At 38.0% G+C, this 26,117-nt stretch overlaps 1 protein-coding gene across 1 annotated transcript in view; it reads left to right on the top strand.

The window, feature by feature from the left end:
- Positions 1-26,117, top strand: part of mtss1lb (MTSS I-BAR domain containing 2b) — a 78,343-nt gene that overhangs the window by 7,871 nt on the left and 44,355 nt on the right. The window contains exons 2-3 of the mRNA XM_033989270.2: positions 13,114-13,175; positions 13,287-13,360. Of these exons, the coding sequence (XP_033845161.1) occupies positions 13,114-13,175; positions 13,287-13,360 (136 nt within the window). The remainder of the gene's footprint in view (positions 1-13,113; positions 13,176-13,286; positions 13,361-26,117) is intronic.

Genomic DNA, 26,117 nt, shown 5'->3' with positions numbered 1-26,117 from the left:
TGATAAAGACAGTAGTGTTTTGTTTCATTTGTGCATTTGGGAATTCCTGCATTGTTGGGGTTTGAAGTAGCTAAGTTGGTAGCGTGCTTGCCCTCTGATCCATAGGTTTGCGGTTCAAATCCTGCCCCCGGGATGAGCATCATTGGATAGAGTGGTCAGGTCCTTTTGCCATGAGTTGGTAGTGCAATTCCAGCTGAATGGTGACTGTCTATATTTTAAATTAAAAACACTTGTCATGAAATCATAAGCCTCAGTTAAACTTTCAGCTCAATTTACTAAAGTTTGCTAATTTTAATAGAATTTTGGTTGCCTGATTAGAGAAAACTAAACTTATTATTATCAAACTGCTTTATTTTGAATGTTATTTGTCCATGCAAAGTCCAACATTAACACTCCTATGTGGTCGAGTTACCTAAACAGCCTTGGTTTGTCATAGTAAACTAACCTTAACTCACCCACTGAAAATACTTTAGAGTCAATGTTCCATCTGTATGCTATACCAAGGCTTTAATTTTTCCTAAGAAAGCTTGGATTATATATGGAAATTTGTCTTCTGCATTCCTCAAATTATTCACTGCCATTGGAATAACCAGTCCGACACGCTTGAACCAGGTCAGGAGTACCTTGCTATGTGCATGCTTTATATTTAAGGAAAGCCCATGTGTAGCATTAGTCACAGCCGGACACCTTAAAGTGCTTAGGTCAAAGTTACAGATGTTTTCACTTATGCCCATGTGGTCTAACTTGCACACCTGCACTATGAAAAGTCCTGCAGTGGTATGTACGAAAAGAAACACATTGCACATTATGAGTCAACAAGCAAGCTTTGTTGGCAGAGGGAATGTAAAAATGATATTGCGATATGTGGAGAGGCGCATTTGCTCACCTGTAGATTGTATGTTTTTCAAGGTATTTTTCAGCAATAAAACACCTGTGATTTTCTTGTAACATCTTTGCAAGAATACCATTTATCACTGTGCATTAAGACAAGTTGTGGTTGGTGCACTCATCATTATGAACTGTATGCCAGGGCTAAGGGGCCCTCTCTGAGTGGTCAGAGTTATACTAATCGTGGCCGTGCTTACTTTCTATATATGGCCCGTTTTGCACAGAGTCGAAAGCCACTATGCCCTGTCTTCACATGACATTTATCATTTGTTTTTCCCTTAAGTATGGACTGATTTGGGGAAGCGAGTCTTTAGTTATGCTGCTCCTACTCCTTGGAACGCTCTACAAACTGAACTGAAACTTTGAGAGCTGGTTTCTACTGAAGTTTTTTGCTGTATTAAAAAAAAATGCTTTGTTGAAATTCATAAAATGCTTTCATTCCATTGTTTCTATCTCAATGCGTCTAACGTGGTTAAAGGTTAAAGCAGGTGGAGCCTTTATATTATTAAGGAAGACATAGACAGGAACAGAAATGCAGGAGAACTGAATCAGTAACTTCTTTGTTAATATGGATGAAGTATATGCTAATAATACATACCCCGCATAGCCTGAATACTAATGATGTCATGATATCTTAATTTAGTCGTAACCGAGCCACTGAAAGAGGAAGGTTAGCTTGTGGCAGTAACCTCATTTCTCAAAGACTTAATGTTGCTGTTTTTATGTTTTGGCGAGAGCCTTAATGAGCAGCTTGTGTTTGCTTAGCTTTTTCTGCTAGCCACAGAGGACTTTTTACTACTGTGGAATGGAATTAGGTTTACTGGTCATCGTATAAATATTCCTTACTCTCTTAGGGGCTAGGCATTTTGGAGCTTCTGTTTGTTGTGATCTTGTTTGTTTCAATTTTGGAGTCGTGGATTCTAATTGAAAGGAATTATATAAAAGTTAGTAGTGATGGTTTTCAAAGCATTTGTTTTAGATTAATGGGTGAAAACGGGTGGCCCATAGAAAACCCACACGAGAACCGCACATAGAAAGGCCCCACACAGTCTGGTACTGTCTTGCTATGAGGTGACAGTGCTGTATTTGTGAGTATAAAAGATGGTAAACTTATTCTTACACACCTAGCTTATGGCATGCTCCAAAAATTATGATCAACTGTCCTGGTGATTTCTTGAATTATAAAGAAGAGGTGACTAAATCAAGGTCTAGTTGAGAACTTCTTGCGCAGCAGTTTGCGTTCATGTTCTAAAATCTGATAATGACATAATTTCAAATGGAAAGTTGGGGTCTGTGTAACTCTATGTCAGATTCACTGTTTTTGAAAGAAACACCCAGACTTATCATCCACAAACGTTGAACTTTATTGTTATTTTTTAGGGATTGGCTCCACAAACTTGTCATATTTCTCTTAAGACTTAAGTCCTTTCAGCTGACAACAATTTTGGTTTCAATAATGGCGCCACTTATGTTTCGGTCCTATGTTATATTGCTGTTATCTGGGTTGTGTTTCATTCACACTTGTTTGCATAACCCTTTATTATTAGTCTGTCTACACCTTGAAAGCTCAAAATGCTCTGTTCTACCTTGTGAGAGAATAACTCAGCCTAACTATGTAGGCTTTGTGTGTTAAACATGTCAATAAAACAAAACACATCTCCGGGTATGTTTTTGAGCAAACAACATAGATCACAAAATAGCATATACGGGACCTTTAAAGACAGTGCTAGTGCCAGTTTTTGTTTCATGTGGATATGCTTAGTTATTACAGAGATAACCGTAAACCAGGTCAACAAATTTGTAATCTGACAGTTAAACATAGAATTCTGACCAGTCATCCAGCTCAATTTGACACCATAGTCACTCTAAAATCTTGAACACAACCTATTCAGCTGTTGTTTCTGCACAGTATATGACTCAGTCCAGTTGGTCATTACCCACACTAATCACATTTAAAATAATAGGACCAACAACTGGAGCTGTATTTATTTATCACTGTCCACTTACTGTACTTCCAAGCTCTGTTACTGCATCTGATTATCCATTTACCAGCTAACTGCTCCGGGCGGCCATATTGTTTGTAGATCTTTTATTACGTTACCAGAAGCCTTAAGTCTTAAACCATCCTTCTATGCAGCTGGCTTCCTGTCCCCCCTCTTCCCCATGAGTTTAGATTGGAATTAGCTCCTACTCTTCATCAATTATGCATCCATCCACTCTCCGAATCTGCATGTGCCCCCGTTGCCATCCTCTCCAACGTACTGTACAGTGCATGCATTTTCAAGTCATTTTCAGGCAGTGCTAAACAGTTGTCCTTGTTATAATGGAGATTCTTGATAACAAAATTGATTGCTCTGAATGAGCTACGATGTCAGCTGATTTGTGGTGGGAAAAGGCTGCAAAGTCAGGCCTCCTCCTGTCTGGGCTTTGTTTGTCAGCCATTAACAACACAGACGCAAAAAAGAAAAAAAAAAAATCAATCTGGTAATGCAGTGATGGGTCTGGCTCAGATGCAGAAGAGATAAAAAGTGGGATAGCATTTGTTATTATTGACACACATATTCTGTAGTTTGTATAGTATTCTGAGATGAAGGGAATTCTGATTCACAAATGCTCATAAATAAATCTAATATATAAATACATCTTAATAGTTGGAAAGTTTTTAGCATTTCATTTATAAACAGTTTTGACTTCATATCCAATGTGCACCACAGCTTGTATTCAAGTGGTGTTGGTTGCAAATAAAATTAAATTAAAGTTATGTTTTGTAGAGCCAGAATCTAAACAGCAGTCACCTTGCAGAACAAAACCAGGACTGAACCAAGACTGAACCATAACAAAACCAGGACTGAACCAAGACTGAACCAGGACTGAGCCAGGACAAAACCAGGACTGAACCAAGACTGAACCAGGACAGATACAGAACTGAACCAGAACAGATACAGAACTGAATCAGGACTGATACAGAACTGAACCAGAACAGATACAGAACTGAATCAGGACTGATACAGAACTGAACCAGGACAGGTACAGAACTGAACCAGGACTGAACCAGAACAAAACCAGGACTGAACCAAGACTGAACCAGGACAGATACAGAACTGAACCAGAACAGATACAGAACTGAACCAGGACTGAACCAGAACAAAACCAGGACTGAACCAAGACTGAACCAGGACAGATACAGAACTGAACCAGAACAGATACAGAACTGAATCAGGACTGATACAGAACTGAACCAGGACTGAACCAGAACAAAACCAGGACTGAAACAAGACTGAACCAAGAAGGACAAACTGCAGATGTGTCCGCAACTGACACTAGTCCATCTGCATGTAGAGTTCAAGTCTGCAGAGCCAGAGTCCACTCAAGACAAACAATAGAGGGTGGCTCATCCAGGATAGGGTGGGGGTAAACATTTAAACATTACATACATTTTCAGTTGGAGTAGTGTGTATTTGTCTTTCTTTTTTTTTTCGGGCCCAAAGGCTTGATTCTAGTGTAAAACGGAGAGGGAGAGAGGGTAGAGACTTTCGGCAAACGGTCATGATTGGGAGGCGACACAACACTGAAGTAGTAATCACATGTACAACGCCTTAAACCACTACACCACTGGCAAGCCCATAAAAATATATATTTATCATTACATTTTTGGAAACAATTACTTTTTTGTGTGTATTTCTGCAAAACTTTCCTTTTCATTTCAGTGTTACAAAGATTTTTCACCATATCTCTCATCTTTATTTACAGTCACATTCAACTTTCATTTATTGACTCAATTACTGAACAATGTATTGATTTTAAATGCTTCTAAATCGTGTAATGTACTGATCCCTGACATCCAATCCCATCAAATCATCTGAACAAAAACAGTTAAATAGAACAAAGCTACTATTGGTGCCCTACATAGAGTAAATGACTACATTCACTATAGCATGTACAGTATCTCCAGGCTTATATCTGTTAGAACAATACATGTGAAGGTCTCATACTCTCTTTGGGACTTGTGAATATAAACCATATACACTCATTTTCTCCATAGGCTGTACTCAATTTCCATAATAACCTTGATAAAATACACCCTAGTTATTACCAAACACTTCATGAGATTTATAGGCTACTTCCATTCCAACCATCTCCCATTGTTCTGGTGCTAACATTTGTCTTGTCCCATTCAAATTGGCTGGATGTCCCAACCCAGAAGCAGGCTAATCCTCTCCGATCCTCCTGCCTCCGCCCCGCGCGCTACTGTTGGATTTCCTCTGTTTTTCTGTCTTGCTGTGGGGCAAACAAAGGTAACAAAAGAATGGAGAGGGGACAGTAAGCTCCTCATCCCACTGTAGTGAGAGAGTGAGAGCGGGAGAGAGGGAGGGAGGGAGGGAGGGAGAGAAGGAGGGAGCGTGAGTGAGGCTCTGGTACAGTCCTGGTGTGATGGTTGGTGCTGGACAGGGGGGTTGGTGAGAAGTAGGGCAAAGCAGTCAAGAGGGAATGAGATCCTGGATTATACACAAGGAGAAGGCAAATACTGGTCAATGTGGTGTGATGAACTGGGGAGGAGGAGGGGTGGATAGGAGGGTGCTGTAGAGTGGATAGATGTGCACTTGATCAATAGGGAAACAAACATAAATTATCTATAAATCAAAGAAGAACAATATGTGACCTTCATTGTGAGCATTATGTGGTATCCATTAAAGAAGCACTCATATTGGTTGCAATATCTACAGTATTAATAGGACTGTGTACCATTTAAAGATGCCAGTCTAGTGTCTGATGGGTCCTATGAGAGTACTATAGAAAGTTACTGGGCTGCAAGTCTGATGGGGGGTCTGCCACCTGCTTGTCTCTTTGGAGATGCGATTGCTTTACTAAGGGCATAGTTCTCACGTATCATGCACACCTTTTGGTTTACAGAATGAAACGTATATGGGATTGTTTGGATAAAAAATAAAAAATAAAAAAAATAAATCAAAGATTTCTTCTTATTCAGATGATTTAGGAATCCCAAACCAAGTTATTGTCGTAGTACTAGCACCCAGGTATCACGCACACCTTTTGCTTTCCAGAATTAACCCTTTGTGGGATAATCGGATTTTCTTAACTTATAATTACTCAAAGTAATTTACCGGAATGGAATGAAAAAAAACAAAAAACAATTAAACTTAAAACACAAAAAAACATTAAATAAATAAAAACCTTAAACACAAATATAGTCACAAATATGTTACTGGAGTCAGAAGTTATTAGTTGAGTGAATGTTTTTAGTGGTTTTGATTTCTATCCTCCTAAATCTTATTAGCTCACTGTACATTTTTAAGTTTACAGTGTATGGACCAACGCCTTTGTGGTGGAGTGAATGAGTTAATTATTATGTGGGCTGCATTAAAATAAGAATAGTGTTTAGCAGTACAATAGCAAGATATCCAGGTCACGTCTAATTTTACCTTGTCAGTATGTAAATCCGGTGTATGTTTTTATGTTTTGACCTGTTTTCTTTCACAAACCAACCCCACTTCAACTCTGCACTCCTCACCAGGACTGTTTAGTGCAGGTGATTTATTGTGGCTTTAATGTTGTGCCACACAGCTTCACTTTTCACCGACTCAAACTGGCTTTGTCCTCAGACAAGTGGGAGGAAAGAACAGAGGAAGGAAGGGAGGGAAGGAGAGAGAGAAGAGGAAGGGAGGGAGCGAGAGGAGGAAAGAAATCAAAGGTGAAGGTGAAAGTGACTGTAATAACTTTTGAATGCCCTTGTATTGGTATTTCATGCAGTATAACTTGAAAAAAAGTATATTGTAAGTGTTGTATATGAGCACCTGACCTTTAGTTTATCAAAGAATATGGATGAGGTGAATTAGAGTAGAGCCTGACACCCTCTGCTGGCAACAGTGTGAAGTGAACCAAGTTGAAAAGGAAAAAAGCAGCACAGGTAATATGTTACTAACACATAAATACTTGTTTTTGAATGTAGTTTTCATGTTAAGTTACCTGACGCCTTCTCTGAATTGTTCTCCTAGCAACAGTGGGAAGTACAACGTAAAAAAAAGTAAAAAAAAAACAAAAAAAAGGCAAATACCAGCACAGTTAATCAGCAAAATGTCACTAATATATAGATACATATTATTTAAATGCAGTTTAAGTATTGAGGACCTAGCGTTTAGTTTCACAAGAATTTTGGATTTGTTTCACTGAGAATTTAGATTTGTTAGATTAGATTTGGAGCCTGACACCTTCTGCTGGCAAGAAAGGAAATCAAAGCATGTTAAAATGGCAAATAGCAGTACTGTTATTTTTGCAACACGATGCTAATAGGCATAGCGGCTGAGTGGCTAGCTTCAGAGCAAAAAGCTTCCGACCGGCCTTTTCGGTGCGGAATTTGCATGTCCTCCCCTTGTCTATGTGGATTTCCTCGAGTCTGGTTTCCTCTGGTTTCCCCCATCAACCCAAACCATACACAGGTTAAGGCCGTCCTGACCAAACCAAGCTCAAGATCAAGGACATGTGTTCCTCAGCGCTCACTGGTCCTGACAGGCTGCTCCAGTGCCACTAGTGAAGGATGGGTCAAATGCAGAGACTGAATTCCCCCCTCCTCACCTTCTTTTTGAAGACAATTCAACAGTTATTAGTTCTAGTCTAGCGAAGTTGTAAGGACTTTCAAAACAACTGCTCCTGAATTCCAGTGGCATATAGTTGAGGGTTGACATTGCAGCATTCTATCAGTTCAGACAATGACCTAAACAAAAAAGAATGTCTTAAAAATACACGAATGAAACCAAATAAAACCCCAGGAATGTTTTTTTTATGAGAAATCAATATCACTAAGGTTAGAAGTTCAGATAGCGGTCAGTTGTGCATAATATGTTTTCTCTTTAATTTCTTAGTAGCTTGATATTTTGTTCCTCAGTGTCCAATCCATGATATATTTGCAGCGCTGGTGGCTGTGGTGTGCATAGGGGTAATCATGCGTGCCTATTGCAGTTCTCTCTGACACAGGAAGTGGTGATGTAATCGTGTAGAATGCCTAAGCTTTTTCACACTCCATCCCTCTCTCTCCTCTCACACCACATACACCCCTCGGCCACTGGCTTTTCAAGTCTGTAATCACAGCCCCACTCTGGTCACTGTGGTAAAGAGAAATGCACGCTTAGAAGCCAAGCAGACATACGACAATACATGGTTTTTGTCTTTTAGGGGAAAAAATATCCAACTAGATCATTATCAACTAGTGTGATTTTTTTTTAGACTCACTATCAACATTCATCTACAGTTATGCGATATTTGGAAAGTACTGTGGAAATTGAACTTATCTAAAAGTTTTCTAATTTCCCTTTGCTCAGTGCAGTCATATTTTGGTTATATTTCAAAAGATTAAGACACAGAAATGAATAACTATACTTTTGTAATGATGGCAGCAGTTAAAGGTGCTGTGCCTATTTACATATCTTAAAAAACTTGAAAAACAGTACTAGTTCATTTTAAATGGTTTGCTATTGTCCAAAGTTATTCCTCACTTATATCATGCATTCTGACCATTCTAATTATTCACCACAATGAGTTTAAAAGCACTGTTCACAACTTTCGGAGGTCAGAGTTTTGCCATCATGGTAAAGCTAACGACAACTAACGTGCAGTTTCTGATAATCTAACTATAAAACACTTTATAATTAGATGCAGACAGCACACAGTGAGCATAGTTTGACTCGCAAGCTGCTTATTCAATGTTTCTGTCCTGGAAACTATATATGTATATACTGTAGTATTGTGAGATGTCATATCACTGAGTTGGCCTTGTGTCTTATTTGAATTTCCCCATCATATCAGCCTTTATGTCATGCATTTGCTTCTCTTCATGATATGTGTGTTTACCCGCCTGACTAGACGTTCAAACCAAGGTCTATAGTCAAAAGGTTCACAGACAAAGAGTTTATTCAATATATATAGTGATGTAACAGTACACAGTGGATAGAGCAGGAGAGAAGAAAAAGTTACCATTATATAGGCTTACATAAATTGCTCTGTAAATGTGCATGTTAGTAATGTATTGAACATTCTGACCTTCCAATTGTTTTAGTAAAATATATTTTCAAACTGTCTGTACAATATGCCTGTATAAAAAGAACATACCAAACGGCCTTATGTGAATGATAGTTGACACATATATATAGATTTCATACATGTTGGTTATACTGTAATGAATAATAACTCAACAAGTTATTTGTAATACACTTTATATTTGAATACAAACCTCAAAGTGCTGTAGAAAACGAAGATAAGAAGATAAGATCTATCAGCAACAGTCAGAAAAAATGTTTTCAGTTGCCTTTTAAAACTGTTACTAATACTTTCACACCCTTTTTGCAAGTCTCTGCTATAGGGACCCCAATTAGGAGTGTATTGCAGTCGTCTAGTCTGGAGGAGACAGAGGCATAGGATTGTCAAAAGTATCAATAACCAAATATCAATCAATTCTAAAAATAATTTAAGTAAATATCAGTACTGAAAAAGTCACAGTGCAAAGTATAAAACCACACAGACTTAGTAAGGATTACACAGATATAAGACCACATGGCAATATAAAAGAAAATACTATTATTTAATGTTGAAAATCACATTCTGTTATCTAAAGACAGTGTTATTTGTATCATCATTGTAGTATTCCTTAGTATCAAAATCGAGTTTGAAGTTTTAGTTTTGTTACACTACAAAGGCATGGACCAGAAAAGTGTAGTTCCTAAGGTGAAATAATACAAGTTTACAGAGATGATTGTAGGTTTTGCATGAAGGTTGGGGATCATATTTAAAGTTGGTAAAAGAGGGAGCATGTGTGGTACGTGGCTGGTATGAAATACTGCTGATTGAAGTAGATTAAATTTGGGATAATATTCATTAGCCTAGTCCTATATTACACAAAATTGACTCTTGTGATCTCTAAGCCATTTTAGAACATTGTTACCCCCTCAAAAACATACCCGGATATGTGAATTGTTTCATTGACATATGCTCGAGTGACCCTTTATTTAGTCTGTCCACATCTCCAACTAACAACTACCTTTTACCTGTTCTTCAGTAGTGATGATAGTGATAGTGAGTGTCAATGAAACCTAACTCCACGTACGTTTTTGATGAGGAAAACCCTTTTTTTTTAAACATAGATCACAACACATCATCAAAATAGTGTAGCATGGGCCCTTTAAACTAATATCACTTAGACTTCATTTCAGACTTAACAGTACTGTAACATGACTTTAATGAAAGAAATTATGTAAACTGCTGCACTTACTCTGCTGCCTCATTGTCCCATCAACCAACCATCTAACCGCCCATCTCCACCCGCTGCATGCTGAAGAGGCAGAGCACTTCTCACTCATATACTGTATCTCTATCTCACTCTCGGAGGACTCCACTGGATTAAAATACACCAAAATGCTAATGAGCCCTATGTGTGTGCGTGTGTGTGTGCGTGTGTGTGTGTGTGTGGAGGAGGGCGTCACCGCTTATCTCCCATCCGCACTGCTGCAGCTTCATGGGACACTTCAAACAGGGAGGGAGGGGGCATAGAGGGGGCATGGGAGGGGGCATGTGTGGATGATATGGTACCAGGGGGAAATCGGACTGTGATTTGAGACTGCATTAAACAAGCGGGATGAAAGAAACACACAGACTGTTAGTGCCAAAGAGATGGTGAAGGGTTATCCTCAGATTCTAGCTCCATATATACTCACCAGTATGTTCGGTTTTCATACACATTTGGTAAAACATGACAATTTGCACATAGAACACAATCTCCACGTAATAGTGTACTGTATTTGCTACTAACATTCAAGTAATCATAATTTAAAAGAAAAACCCACAAAAAAACCCACAATAATATTAGTATTTTGATTTGATATTTGCTGATTATGACACAAATCACTTACTCACTAACCGTCATAGAATACATCATCCTGTAATTACTATGCAATTTTCATTTCAAAGATAGCATGCTACGTCGCCAGTCAAAGCCAGTCATCCAGTACATGTTACCATAATGTACTGCGGGCAACAGTAGCTCAGTAAGTAGACTCATCCTCTGATCCGAAGGTTGGCGGTTTGAATCCTGGTCTTGACATAAAGGCAAGGCAACTTTATTTGTATATCACAATTCATACACAAAGTAATTCAAAGTGCTTTACAGAATAAAAAAGAGATCACAATACAACAAATCAAAACATAAATAATTACAAATAATCATCATCGAATTAACATTAAACGAGAAAATTCCAGAATAAAAAACCTTTCAGTCATATGCACAGCTAAACAGAACCGTTTTGAGCCTGGATTTATACATTGTCAAAGTAGAGGCCTGTCTCACATCTTCAGAAAGACTGTTCTAGATTTTAGCTGCATAAAACATAAAACGTCATTGGCAGAGCGGTCAGATCTACTGACACACAGGTTAGCGACGCGATTCCAGCTCCCACAGATGAATGCTGTCGTTGTGTCCTTGGGCAAGACACTTAACCCACCTTACCTTCAGTGTCTACGTACTCTGGTGTGTGTGAATGGGTGAGTGGTTCCTTTATGTAAACCGCTATGAGTGCCTTGAATATAAAATGCTTTGCTATTTACCAACTCAGCCAATATAACATTCACTCCTGAAAACAGATCTAATGTTTATATCGCCAATTTATGATGCTAACTGTCACAACATACATATTTTTTTGCCCATTTGTCCTATTCTTTGAGCAATACACAACAAAATAAAATACATGTGCAAATCCCGCCCCGCACCCCACTTATACAATTCACAGGCTCTTAACAGTGCGAGGGGTTAACCTGGATCAAGTATAATGTAATCTGCTGCGGCTGGGGTGTGGGAGGAGGGGGAGAGAGGAGTGAGGGGGCGCATGCGGCAGAGACACAGCTTCGTAATGGTGGCTGGTGGTAGCAAGTCTCTTTGATGCCGCTATAGCTGTCAAAACCCCCCTCTTCATATATCTGTGTTTGGGTGGGTAGATAGATGAGCTGGCTGCACTTGGGGACCGGAGACATGGATCATATTTTTGGGGAAGATGATGCTGAGTGTGGGGAAAAAGCACTAGGGTGGGGTGCAAGTGGAATAAAGAGAGCGGTGCATGGGGAGGGGGCACGTTTTAGGGGAATATGGAATTTGATTTATGATGAGCTTAGAGTGATACTGAAATGTTTTATTAATGTATGAATGTCTAGGCAGAACAAAGTAAGTGAAAAAGAAAAATGATCCAACCTCACAATTGTATGAAAATATACTATTTACAGTTTTTTTTTTTTGTCCAAACAATATTTGGTAAATGGGTAGGCACCGAACCCAAGTGTCTTCCATAAAGTGAAAGTAATAGCTACCACGGAAATAATGTTACAGCATCAGAATTGATTTAAATTGTCAAACCAGATCAGTCTACAGCTGTGTTTTTAGAACTGTTGTTACACTATTTTTTGTTATTCCGTTACATTTTATTGCAGGTGATAAAAAAAACAAAAAAAAACAAAAAAAAAAAACCATACTTTAAAGCTACTCAGCCATGTTGCATTCTCACATGTCACCACTAGATGCTGTCTATGTTTCTGCAGTCTGATAGTGTGGCCTAACAGAAAAGAGCAGAGAGCAGAGGTGAGCCTGAACAAAGCCCAGGTGAGGGGAGGGAAAAGGTTTCTCATCTGCCATCTACTGGTAAAAGAAAATCTAATGAATTTACAACTTACGGAGGGCAGGTTTAAAGCTAAATTGCGTAACCTTTTAGCGAAAAATAGGCACTTTAGACTAGACTTTTAAATTTTGGTTGTGTTTATAGCAACAAAAAAAAAAAAACAAACACAAAAAAAACTTGATCAGCATGGGCTTGCATCTCCACAAACCTGACTCTTGGCCTGAAGCAGGGCCTCATTCTGCATGTCTCCATGGAAATGCTGTTTCTTCAGCTGTAATAGTAGCATGGCTTTAACTATAGATTCCCATGAAATTATTTATTTGATCAACCTCAGAAATCAAGGTTGTATTACTTAAAGAAAATTAGATTTATAAAACTATAACTATTATAGACTATTATTGACTATTATTGACTAGCACTAACTTCACCCACCCGCACTCCCACAAAACTCTTCACTCACTCCCTCAAGTGGAAAGAACTACTTAATTGTTAATATAATATCAAAAACACATGAAAGACATTTCATAAAATCTCATCAAACCTCTTTGTACTCTGTTTCTAGTGCTCCTATCCTGTATGGGAGGACTTCAGCGCCAAGGCCACCAAGCTGCACTCACAACTCCGGTAAGTATCCCCTTCCATTTAATAAATTGCATAATCTTAGATAGTCTGTACTCAGCATGTCTAGAAAGTACAAATATTATGCAACCGCTTATGTATCTCCATTGTGTCTAGAACCACTGTCTTAGCTGCTGTGGCCTTCCTGGATGCCTTTCAGAAAGTGGCAGACATGGCAACCAACACTCGAGGTAGGACGCTACGAATTTGTTGTTGTTTTGGTGAGAAATCTCCAGACACTGAGCTTACATGGCAACCCTTATTAGGATCCTCGAGATGTGATCAAGCGGGCGGGTAGCTTGTCTGATCAAAGTGGTTCCCCCAGCCTAAAGGATCAGTTTGCATATCTCTTGAAATCAATGTTTACAAAGACAAACGGAAGTATGTCAGATATGTACTGAGTATTTGAAGTAGCAGGGTGTGGAAAAGGAAAATACTCATTATACTTTTATGCAGTACGAAGACATGTTTGTAGAGCAGGGCACTGGAGGTTTGGGTGTCTTTGTTGTTGATTTGTGGATTAAAGATACATTTTTTAAAAGGGGTTTTTAATGTTGTAAGGAGTGTGTATCAGTTGATTGCAATAGAAAATAGTGCAGTTTGAGGGTTAGGCTATTCATAATATTTCTTGCAATTTTTGTTTCTTTGTTGATCGTGTGAATTAATATTTGCAACAACATAACCTTGTCTTTTCTATATTTTAACTAGTTTGTGATTTCGATAAGTTGGTAGATGTTTAATCCCTCAGTCGTCCAGGTCTGATCCATAGCAAAAGAAAAATAAAATCTGCCAACTGGACAAAATGTTGTAGGAGTGAATACGTTTTGCTGCTCATCCAAGCCACTTCTTCAGTTTTTGTGACCTGGTTTCTGATTTCTTCTTCTGGATGAGCAGCGAAACATCTTCACTCCTACAAGGTTTTACAGAGTTGACAGATTTTAGTTTTCTTTTGCTATAAGTTGGTACAGTCCGTTTTGAAATGTCTAATCTCATTGACGTTCTCCTGTTTAAATAATGGTTGAGCAAAACTAAGTCCTAGTGAATTGCACTTTATGTAAAAAAGTTGTAAACACATCTGCTGTTATATCATTTAAAACATATCATATGCAGGAGGTCATATATTAATGCTATATTAATACTCCTTTACTTTTTTTTTTTTTACTTTTTATACTTTTTTATAACTGAACTGAACTGAAGATACAATCCACTTGACTAAAAATCACATGCAACTTTCATCAATATCTAATAATTTTTTTTCTTTTTTATCATTGTTTATCACACAAAGGTTTTACTTCAGAACTGCTGAATTTTAACAGAATTTTCTACAATATAAGAGGAAATTGGTTCTACTGGTCTAATGTTTTATGGAGCGAATTTCCACTACAAACATTCAGGGCTTATTTTGGCTCTTTTGCTGCTATTTTCTCCATTTTGACCCTGTTTAAATTCAAGCAATCTGCTCCAGTTTCCTGAGTATGTGGGTTGAGAGCAGTGGAGGTCAGACTAGTTCACACTGCAGTCTATTAATATTACTGTAGCCTATCTATACCACAGCAGGACCAGGGTATAGACGCTTACTATGTTTACACGCACAGAGAACTCAGAGTGCGCTAAACAAACAAATTCAATTTGTCCTTGCCCCAAAACGTGTGAGACTACTCTTGCCCTAGTCTATAGCAGGTCAAAGAACTGATTAAGGAGCTATGAGACGTTAAGTAAAAGAAAATGCTATCTGTGGAGTGCAAATAAACACAATGAAGGGCTGGCTACTTTTACTTTAACATAGCAGACCAGAACAATGAAACAATCACACAACAGGCTAGTCCACGTTGGAAGGACCATAGTTTGTGTCATTGATGAAAATCTAAAAATCGAGTACACATCCAAACACCTATATTTTTCTGGCTGTTTCTTATCTCATGCAGTTGAACGCCTCTCCCAAGTCTTTTCCTAGCATACGCTGTAACATGCAGTGGATATCCAAGCACACACACACACACTATGTTTACATGCACAGTCTACATGCAGGACAAAGACCCAAACAGATGCAAATGTGGGGCAAAGAAACATCCAGGTGCATTTTGTTTTTTAGCATCAGCAATAAATATTTGCGCCTATAATTGCTAATAAATGTACACGTGGATTTCTCAAGAAGTGTCATTAGATCTTTGAAATTCTATGTATGAAACGTCAAATGTGGTTACCAGGTTTAGATACAATTTGGCATAAACTGGACTAGACCAGTTACCCGTTTTCCTGGCATGCATATAAACGTAGTAGCTTTCTCTTGTAGCTCCTTCCACACAGCTGTAGTCAGTCTACATGTGATGGGGCTGTGGGTTCTCCCCAGGTGTCCTACAGAATCAGGACAGGAAGAGACCCCCGCTGTTTTTACGGTGCAGACAGGAAATCAGCCGGCTCTGTCAGCTCATTACATATTCCGCCACACACGCACTTCCATGTATCGTGCCCTCCACATTTGCATCCAAGAACGGTGAGCAAAGAAGGCTCCTAAAACCCAGCAATGTTTTCTTTTTTGCAAATTCATTGGAGTGTGTTTCAGTTAAAGGTGCACTATGTAACTTTTCTGGTGGGGGTCCGCTACCTGGTTGTCTCCATGGAGATTGTTGTATAATAAATTGTAGTAGCCCAAGAGTTGAAGAGAAGAGGCCTGACACTGGACTAGTAGCACAGGAGTTTATTTAACATCAGTACAGAACCCAGCACCCGGATTGAACCTTCCGTTGTAGGGAGTATTATACCTCTGATGACGTAGGCTAAGATAACAGGGATTGAGCTGTGAGTAAGTGCCCTAGAGCACAGCACTGCAATTTCTCTGTTAGAGGCAATGTTATTGCTTTGTCTGTATTGTTCCACAGCATTGTATTAATGTGATCTATTTTGCATTTATTCAGTTGCAGGTGTTTTTATTGCTCAAAAATACCTTGAAAAACAGGCCTCTTCTCTGTGTGAGCAAGGGGCCTCTTCAGATCTGACTTTTGGCATCATCTGCTTGCCTCCCCTGAGATCCCTGGAGATGAGCAAACCCTCCACCTGAAAAGTTACACAGTGTACATTTAATTACAATTAACTTTCACCCTTTTGAATTCACATGAGAAATGTTGTATAGTTGTCAGTAATCTGAAAATATACAACATTAAAAAAATAAAATTAACAAGAAATATATCTCAAAAGTCACAGAGAGCGAGCTGTAGAAGGTAATCTTGGACTCACAGAGTGTCCAAAACTACTATAAAAGTCGACCTTAATTCACATAGATTGGCGCCAGTGGGAGACACTGCTGGCACATAATGCTGTGTAACACACATGCTCAGTACTTAGTGAATCATGACTCATTGCTATTGAAGTCTATTTGTCACATTTGCCTCTTCACAATCGCTGCTCTTCTCTGCGTGTTGTGCTGTGTTCCCTAATAGATTTGTTAAATGGATGGAAGTAGGCGCTGGGACCCATAATGAGTTTCCCTGTCTCTGTGCCATGTGCCATATGAATATGTGGCTTTTAAAGAGCGGGTGGGTACACAGCGAAAGTACTGAAGACATCCAGCTCTGCCTTTGTACCAGTACTTAAATACGAGCTGAAATGTGCAGAGCTGTTCTGCAACCAACAGTGTTCTGTTATGCATGTTTGTGGTTGTGTAAAAATGTGGGCTATATAAAATAGATTAAAATGTAGTTTTTTATTTAGTTTTTTCAATTACATTACAGTTTTTTCATTACAGTATATTAACACGAGTGATATTAACAGAGCTGTTTGACTATTTGATCACATGGAAGCCTTGCTTCATTTCATGCCAGATGCACAGAACAGACACACTGTTTTCAGCCACAAGCAAAACACATCTACTGTAATCATTTCAATGATTTTCGTCCGTGCAACTAATAAACTGGATATAAATTCATACATTTAAGAGCTAAACCAAAGAGCAAACCACACACTGATTTAAATAGAAACCAAATTTGGACTTGGTGAAAAAGTGCTGTTTTCAATTATCAGCCTCTAATGACAGCAAATACACACACATTCTTTAAATTAAATACAGTGTGGGCCTGTGGCTGTGCTCTCCTAACTGCATGATCTCATAACAGAGAAATAGAGGTACGTTTTATCAATGACCTGCTGTTAATATGCGCGCATGAAGTAGGTTCACTCACCTGTCTGTCCTGTTCAAGAGCCTCTACTTCTGTCGTTTGAAGAAAGTAACATCTAAACAGTGCATCCAAAGTGTTTATATCCATGACGCATGCACAAACTTTATGAAATCAGAATCTGCTGTGTCCAGAGTCCAGCGCCATGTCCCCCTGTTAGAAAGTTATAGTCTTCATTCTTCATTCTTTGTGCACAAGTAAAGTGAACAATAGCCATTTGCGGCCATGTTCTGACAAGGCTATCCATGGTTTTGAGAGCAATGAAAAATTAGGGCTGTTGCCATAGCAATTAGCAACTAAAATTTTGGTGAATAAATGTTTGATGCTATTTAATGTACATGTTTAGAAATGAATGCCCACATGTTAAGATTATGTCTTACCAACTGCCCCCAATTTGTCCTTTGCATTTAAGCCAAGTTTGACCTTGTCAGCCACAGTGGGAAACCGCAGTGTCTAGGAACCTTTCACCAAACACTGTCCAGGATCAGGAGGAGTGCATAGCTGGAATAATACTGTGCATGCAAGAAACCAGAGTGCCCATCCAGACACAGGGAGAACCTGCTGGGACCATTTCTATGATCCAATTAAAACTATAAAACTTTCTGCCAATTTTGAAATGTACTATCTCATTGTATTGTAAATGGACTTTTTTTCTGTTCTTTGTGTATTTCTTGTTTTTGATTTTTTTTTTCTGCATTCATTGTATAGTTGGACTGAAAACAAAACAAAACAAAACAAAAAATATTGCCTTGTCTGTATTAGATGAATGCATACTGTATTTGTATTGTTATTGTGCAAAACTTTACACCAAAGAATAACAAAACATAAGGAATGTTTTCTTTTCTTTACCTCCTTGTTAGCCTTTTATTGTTTTTTTTTCTTACTTTATCTCACATGGATCACAGCCAAATCATCGGTATCCTGACAGCGCGCTAAAAGGACAGCCGAGCGTGTGAGAGCGGTGCTATACCCGTGTGGATGCTGAGCACGTGGGCGAGACACTTTTAACAAGTTTGTGAAATCTTGGAGGAGGAAGAAGAAACGTGCTTGTCGTGAGCTCCCTGATGAGCGGAGTCAACCGGAGTGCGCTTTTAGATGCCACCTCAGAGCACAAGCAGTCACTCTCCCCTGGGTTTACACTGGGTATGTTTACATGCACAACAGAAATCTTGGGCTGAACAAAGCATTACGATTGCGATTAGATTTGCGATTTATGTTCCAATAAAAGGAGTCTGTTCAAAGTTCACATTTTAAACATCCCGAAGAATTTACAAAAAGATATGATGAACTGAAACTAACACAAGAATCACATTTCAGAGCATGTTTGTACAGATAAACTACAAGGTTAGCAGTTTTTATGCAGAATAAGACGGAATATTTTATTATTTGTTGGGAAATTGTGGTACTTAAAAAACTGTAGCCGTTGCAATTTGCATCCATTGAAATTTCGATTTGATTTCAAAAAGTGCAAAGTAATGTGGCTTTAAAGAATTATTATAAAAGTTTTTGAATACGAAAATCTATTTGTTGAACTGAAACATGTCACCAGATGTTTTTGATGCGCAAATATATTTTCTGCACGTAAACACATCGAAATACATACCTAATTGTTGGTTTATCGGAGAGATATCAGTCTGGTCACCACTTCCTTTGTCACACCTCAAGCCAGATTAAAACACTACTGTGCAATCAGATTTGTTTATTTCAGTGACGCACGTGAAACGAAGGAGCTCATTGGTCATCTGTCATTTAAAACAGAATCAAACTTAGTGATTCGCTCATTGATTGATGTTTTTCAGTCCCCTATAATATTTTTTTCCTCACTGACGGACTCTGCATGTCCCCGATTGGCTAATATAAATGTCAATCACGCCCATCTGAACTCTGGGGTGAAATAACCGATGAACAGAGTCACATCTTTGTAGTATTGTAGAGGTGTATATTCTGGATCCCAGGTAATCTGATTATTCGAGTTATGTAATTTTAACTGGCCGTGTAAAGAGACAAAACAGGGCAAAGACAATAAGAAAATGGAGGCACTGAAATGGCACACAATGTGATTTAGACTCGTTCCATGTGACGCCCAGCCATGACAGCTTACAACTGCGTCTCTGCACTCTGGTGGAAAGTGTGCTGTCCAAACTAATGGGAAAAGACTCCAGGGCATGTATTTGTGTGATTGAGATGTCTGTGATGGAGACCAGGCGTTCCAATTGTGTTATGTTTCTATATAAAGAATCAGCAAATACAATGGCGTAGACTGTCTCATGGGACAAAAGAATACACTCAGAAAGAGAAAGATAGATCTGTTGTTAAGCTTATGTTTGCACAAATATTGCTGTGGAGTGAAGGGATTTCATACCTATTTTATATGTAAACTTGTGTTGGGAATAAGAGAATCCTGCACGATCCAATATGATACATGATAACCACAATCGGAAGTGTCTGTGACGCAATAATCAAACCGTTTTATTTTCTTTAAAAAATATGGTGAATGCTGTTTTTGTGATCCAAAAAGCCTATTCAACTATTATTGCCGAAAACTATTGTAAACATGATCATTTATGTAAAGATTTTGGTTTTGTTGATTTGGGTTTAGTTCATTTCTTTAGTCTATGCCGTGCCTGGCACTTCATTCTCACAAACCCTGGACTGCAGTGATTTATTGCGTTGCTTTTATCAGAAGTTCTATTTTTGCCAGTTACCAAAACACTGGTGACTTAACTTGGCAAATATGTCAGTTTCACAAAATGGTGCGTACAGGCCTTAGTCCTGCAAGATGAATTGTAATCGAATAGAAACTGCAATTTTAATGGACACAATTCACAAACTGCAAAGGCTGCAATTTTTGAAGTACCATAATTTTCTCCACAAACAACAAAACATATAAATATAAGGTAACCCTGTAGTGTGAAATGTGATCCTTGTGTCAGTGTTTCAGCCTTTTTGTAATTTATTTTGAAGAAGTTGAGAAAGTGTGAGTGTACCTTATACCTGACTTTTAAGTTTTCTAGCTCAAGGTTACACACTTTACCCCATGGCTGTATTATAAAAGCAGCTTTGTAAAGAAAGAGCGACATACTAATTACATCGTATTGCATATTGATGCATTTTGTTGTCCATTCTTGAAGTAATACCCAGGTGTGATGCTGCATATTATCAAATTGGTTCAGTTAATTAGATGAAACCATGTGGATAGAATTGCCACTTGTTTCTCTATCGTGGTATAATGTCTACTGTGAGAGAAGGGACTATTGTGGACATAGCTAACAGCTAGGTAGCTGGTTCAAAATCTGGTACAGACCCTTTAAAATGATAATTGGGTGAAATAAAGTACCTGCCCATCCTCATTTTCACAGGCTATCAGCATGTTGTTTCTTTGGTTATTAGCATATATATTGGTCTGAATCGCTTGTACTAATTGCAATGCATTTAACATGTCATTTGGGAGCAGTTGAGCAGCCCTTTGTCTGTCTTTGTCTTATGGCAAAGTGCTTTCTTTGTCCTGTGTTGCACCAAAGAAATTATTGCAGCATCAGTATTTTTTGTTTGCCTTTTGCCACACTGGGCACATTTGCATGGCCAGTAAAAATCAGATAACTAGACTCCACTGATAACCCTATTTGAATCTTCTTTATGATTAGCAGTTCTGTCCAAAGTTCAGCCAACAAGCCTACGTCACCCATGTTGACATGCAACAATTCTCCATAAATATACAAAAAGATACAGAACAAGGCCTGACAAATTCACAAACCTGATTCGCCGATTGTGATGTGACTCATCAAAAACATCAAAAACAAAAGGTGAAACATATTAAACATGTTAATACATTGTTTTCATCGAATATTACATTTTCAAAACAAAAAGTATGGTGATCTAAATATGCGTTAACAATTACAACCCATAGAAGTGTAATACCCCCTCACACCCCCTTTTAAACTTTTGGTCCTTTTTTTTGCATAATTATTATCCTTGTCAAAACCTGCACAGATATGAACAATCAGAAACAAATCCGATTACTCACATCAGATGTAACTATATGCCGAGGATCATATTTTTGATGTGGCTGCAAACATAGCTGCTAATTCCCAGTGAATACGGGTTTAAAATACGCAAAAACAAAACGATTACAATATGTCTTTGAGTAATTGAACGTAGAGTGAGGATTACTGAAAATTATGACACTGCTTCACTTTTTTCCACACCGCCGCACATTTAAAACCATTTTCAGCTTTTTTTCTCTTTTATCACCGTTCTTTATGATGATGATAATGCAGCGCTAATAAAAATGGCTTCCTCCCAGAGAGCGACCACATGACACGAGGCAGAGCAGTAAAGCATGAACCCGGGTGTCTGATGATTTTATGAACATGTTTACTACCATCCACACTGCGGTCCACTGAGGCTTCAAATAATGAACATCATCAATCAGAATGTGTGTGGAGAAATTCAGATGTAGTAAGCCTGTCCTCATATGACTGCAACAAAGACTTCCGAAATATAAAAGCATTTGTCTTTATAATGTGGTTTGTAATAGTTGCTAATGGAACTTTGATGAACTTTGATGGCTTTGTACAAGTTCAGGCTGTACAAGTTCTTTCTTTTCTCCTTTCTTTTTAATTAGACTTGACCTTTATTTAACCCTGATTCAGAATCTACTAAATCTGTCTGGTGTACCTAATTCTTACTGTTTTAAAAGTGAAAAACAGAACTAGGTCATAAGTTTGCACTCAATTTCTTAGCGCTATCCTGGCATCCCAATTATTCACAGTGATGAAAAAAGCTGCAACCTTACTTCCTGGTTCTTAGATGATAAAAAAGCTTTATAATTAACACAGATTTATCATTCAAAATTGACTTTTCAGAACTTTCAGCCATGTTATTGTCATCTCCCCTTCTCATTTACCCTCTCAGAGTTGTATTGGAGTGATTCATGCATGTTTGAGCAATCTTTAATCACTTATTTTCAAGACGCCATACTGCCAAACAACCTCTGTGTTCACCTCCACCAGCATACATCCACTGCTCTCTACTTATTTTGCCATAGGATTCGGCAGCATCGCATAGTCATTTTGGTACAAACTATCCATCGGAAAGGCTGACAACTTCATGGCTGTTTGTTGTGATGATGTTTGCAGCGACGTCAGCTCTCATTGGGTTTTCTAACGCAGAGGTCAGCTGACTTGTTTCTTTTATTCAGTCGTTTTAGATTAATATTGAGATTTAAAATGTGCAAATTATAACATAATGATCCACAGGTGTCATACATTATAATTATATAGCAGGCACAAGCACAATAGGTCTTCTTTAACCCTATAACGCCAAACGTATCATATTTGATACATGAGTTTTTCAGCCCTCTACTTTAGCAGTGTGATATTTTTTTCCTAAAAAACCTGATGTATACAATCAGATACATGCAGTGCACAGATAATCCAACAGGGAGTAATAATTTATTCATTAGAGGACCTTCCAGTGACACAGCAAGATTAGCATGACTCAAGAGTTAGACACAGGAAGAAGAACTTTACCAAGTTTGAAAAGGTTAAGGTAAGAAAAACATTAAAATTTTTACTGAAACATTAATAGGAACAGTTACTGGGTTGATGCAATGTGAAAATACTTCAAATTTTATAATCTATGTTTTAGTAAAACTGAAAATGATGTATCAAATTTGATACAGCAGATATATAAGGTCATGCAACTCTAAATCAGTCAATTGTCATTTTATTGTATTTTATGCATTATATAGTATAACATCAAACAACATACAGTCTTTTTATTTTTAAATGACATAATTGCTCTTGTAGACAGCTCAGCACAGTGGTTTTATTTTGACCCTTAGAGCTGCTTTTCCAATATATCTATACTGGAGCAAAACAACTTGTACTTTCTTACCTGAAGGCACAACAATGAGCAGCGACAAAGAGTTTAGCAAGCTCATTTGTTTTTTGTTTGTATTTTTCTGTATTTGAACAGGGCACTCATGAAAAGGAAAGGCTCAGAGCTCTCACCGGGCTCTCCCTGTATAAATAAAGATAAATAAGAATAATTAATGGGTAAACGTTGTAAAGTCTTTGCTAAAAATGGATGGCATCTTTGTGTCTGCGGTTAAGACACCATTTCAAACTCCAGTCGCATTAATATGGCATGGCATCTGGTGTAAAAATCTGCCAAATCACAATGCGACAATAAGCCTACCCATTTCATGTTCATTTTGGTCGCTGCTCTCAATAAACAGTCTGATGTTTCCCCTGGCACATGAAAAGATCTCTGATTATTTACTATGCTCCACGGAACCAAACAAGAAGTTGGAGCAGAGTTGTCTTTAGCTGCAGATGGCGCGAGGATGGAAAAGTCATTCGCAACGTGTTTTTTTTTTTTTTTTCCTTGAGTAAAGTTGGAGGAAGCTGGGAGGCAGGAAGCAATGAACGTTTATGGCAAATGTGCTTCTGATTTGGGAAGAAATGCTACCACTAATAATACGACTGCTCTGACACAGGGATCCTGGCTGTGGTCGCCAGTGAGGAGGGTTTACAACTCTATCAACTTTAATTATGACTGGCTTGTATGCACTTGGTACAATCAAGTTCGGGGTTGTAGGGGTGTGTGTGGTAAAGATTAATATCAAAATTTTCTTTGGGTGATTCATGCACACTATTTTTTATTTTTTATTTTTTTGCCCGTTAAGAGGTAAATAAAGTAATCTGCTTTTTCCGAGAGTTCGTTGTGATTGGTCAAATTGGCTGTCACTTACTCCAAGCCTTACAGAGACTAACCAATAGGAGGATAGGATGACCAAAACAGCATTACTTCAGGAATGGGATCACAATTAATTTTTTTTTTCTATCACAAGAATCTAATGTTAGTCGTAAACCATGATAATATAGCTTGAAATTTTGTTTATTTATTTATTTAAACAGGCAGTAATCAATTGGGGCAGATTTTTTTAATATACCGTATACAAATCTATAAATTCAGAATATTAATAAAATAGACAATAATAATATCAAACTTTTCATTTTTATGCAAATTACTAATGTAAAATTTGTTGAATAGACGTCATTCACTTGCCTTAGAAATCAGGGAGATCACCTGCCTCTTTATAAATTATACGTTATCTTTTAAACAACCACAGGGGTCATATACAGAAGGTTATCTAAGATGTCTATTGATTTTCAGTGGACAGAATGACTTAGTTTGAAGCAGAGAGGATTCAGAAAGAGACACTCAATTTTTTATAGTATGGAAGACTGAGGCAGGCGAAAAGATAAGAGTCAAAACAGTGACAGTTACTGAAGAATTTAAATGCTAAAATTTAAGTCAAATATAGAAATTAACAAGACAATCGTGTGAAACTGCTAGCTGTGTAGTATTGAGTCCAGGGCTTTGGTTTTTAAGTAAACTAGTTGGACTAAAAGAGTATTGTGTCATGAAGACGGTTACATAAGCCAGAGATGCTTGATATGCACGACATGTCTAAGTAGGTTCAGATAGTGTGCAAGACCAAGTGCAGCCCTAATGAACGGCAGACAGTAACTCTGAATATACATCTACAGACTATTGCAGATTTTTCAGTTACTTTTACCTTTAGATAATAAATTGCATTCCCATTGGATCTTTTAAATGGTGCAATGTATTAAAGGTTTAAGTGGAAAAGAAGCTACTATAACTTTAATTACACAGCAGAGGAAATTCCATTCAATGCAATATCACAGTGTCACTCAATGTCTTTGTTGCCAGGACATAGACTCATTTCTGGCTCAAAATCTAGAGATATGTACAAGGTGCTGCATTGTGCTACTGCTTCTCTATGGAGCTCAACAGTGACAGCCTGCTTAGTTTCCAGATATAAATATTCCATTTATTTTTCCCCATAGACTTTTTGAAATATTAAAATATCAAGAGTTCAAAGGCATCACGGAGGCTAACCAGCAACGTACTGTCTAATATCCGAAACGCAGTTGTTTTAAGCCCTAAAAAGCTGTTTAAAATGCAAGATCCTGTGAAATGCTTTAATAACTTTGTGGTTTATAAAGTTTCAGAAACAGATTTTGAATAGAATTATAGGTCTTGTGGTCATTAGGTACCATGCCTCGTAGCTGATTACTCCTAAGCAAATTTTCAAACTTTTAATGCATTTATTTATTTTATTTTTTTTTTTTTTACTAAAGTCTATGGGAAAAAATGAATGGAAAATTTTGTTGTGGAACTTTTGGTCACTGTTGAGCTCCAAAGTACAATATCCAAGTCATGCATTATTTTCAGTAAGTTATTCAATCAGAGCTATACTCGAGTCTGTCAGGTAACTTATATGTTATAGGTTGAAGAATGGCACTAGTAAATGTAATATTGTATGTTCCAAAGTGAAATGTGCAGTGCTTACAAACATACATGCAACAAAGCTGGAGTTTTCCTTACTCAGCTCACAGCACGGAAACCCCACTAAGGAGGACCACCTGCCTGCTCTCCATGCTCACACACAGAGCCGTGCATGGGGCCGTAACATGCACACAGCTCCAGGCATGTGTGTAAACATGGGGACATTATTCAGGCCATGCCAAGGCACTGAGCTCTCACACGCATCATTCAGCCTGGTGTAGAGGCTCACCATTCAAATAGGAATGGTCAGGACTGGCCTCAAAGAGAAAAAAAACACTTCCATATAATCAATCATGGTTTTCAGCTTCCTGTTTAGATATTATGAATGCTTTTCCTGTTCAAAACAAATAATATTTAGTTTTAAATTGTTAATCGCAGCGGCAGCAGTCCTAATTTT

The sequence above is a fragment of the Periophthalmus magnuspinnatus genome, chromosome 3, assembly GCF_009829125.3.
Source record: "Periophthalmus magnuspinnatus isolate fPerMag1 chromosome 3, fPerMag1.2.pri, whole genome shotgun sequence".
In the NCBI taxonomy this organism is placed as follows: Eukaryota; Metazoa; Chordata; class Actinopteri; order Gobiiformes; family Gobiidae; genus Periophthalmus; species Periophthalmus magnuspinnatus.
The sequence above is the reverse complement of the archived record's forward strand: the minus strand, read 5'-3'. Positions and strand labels throughout refer to the sequence as shown.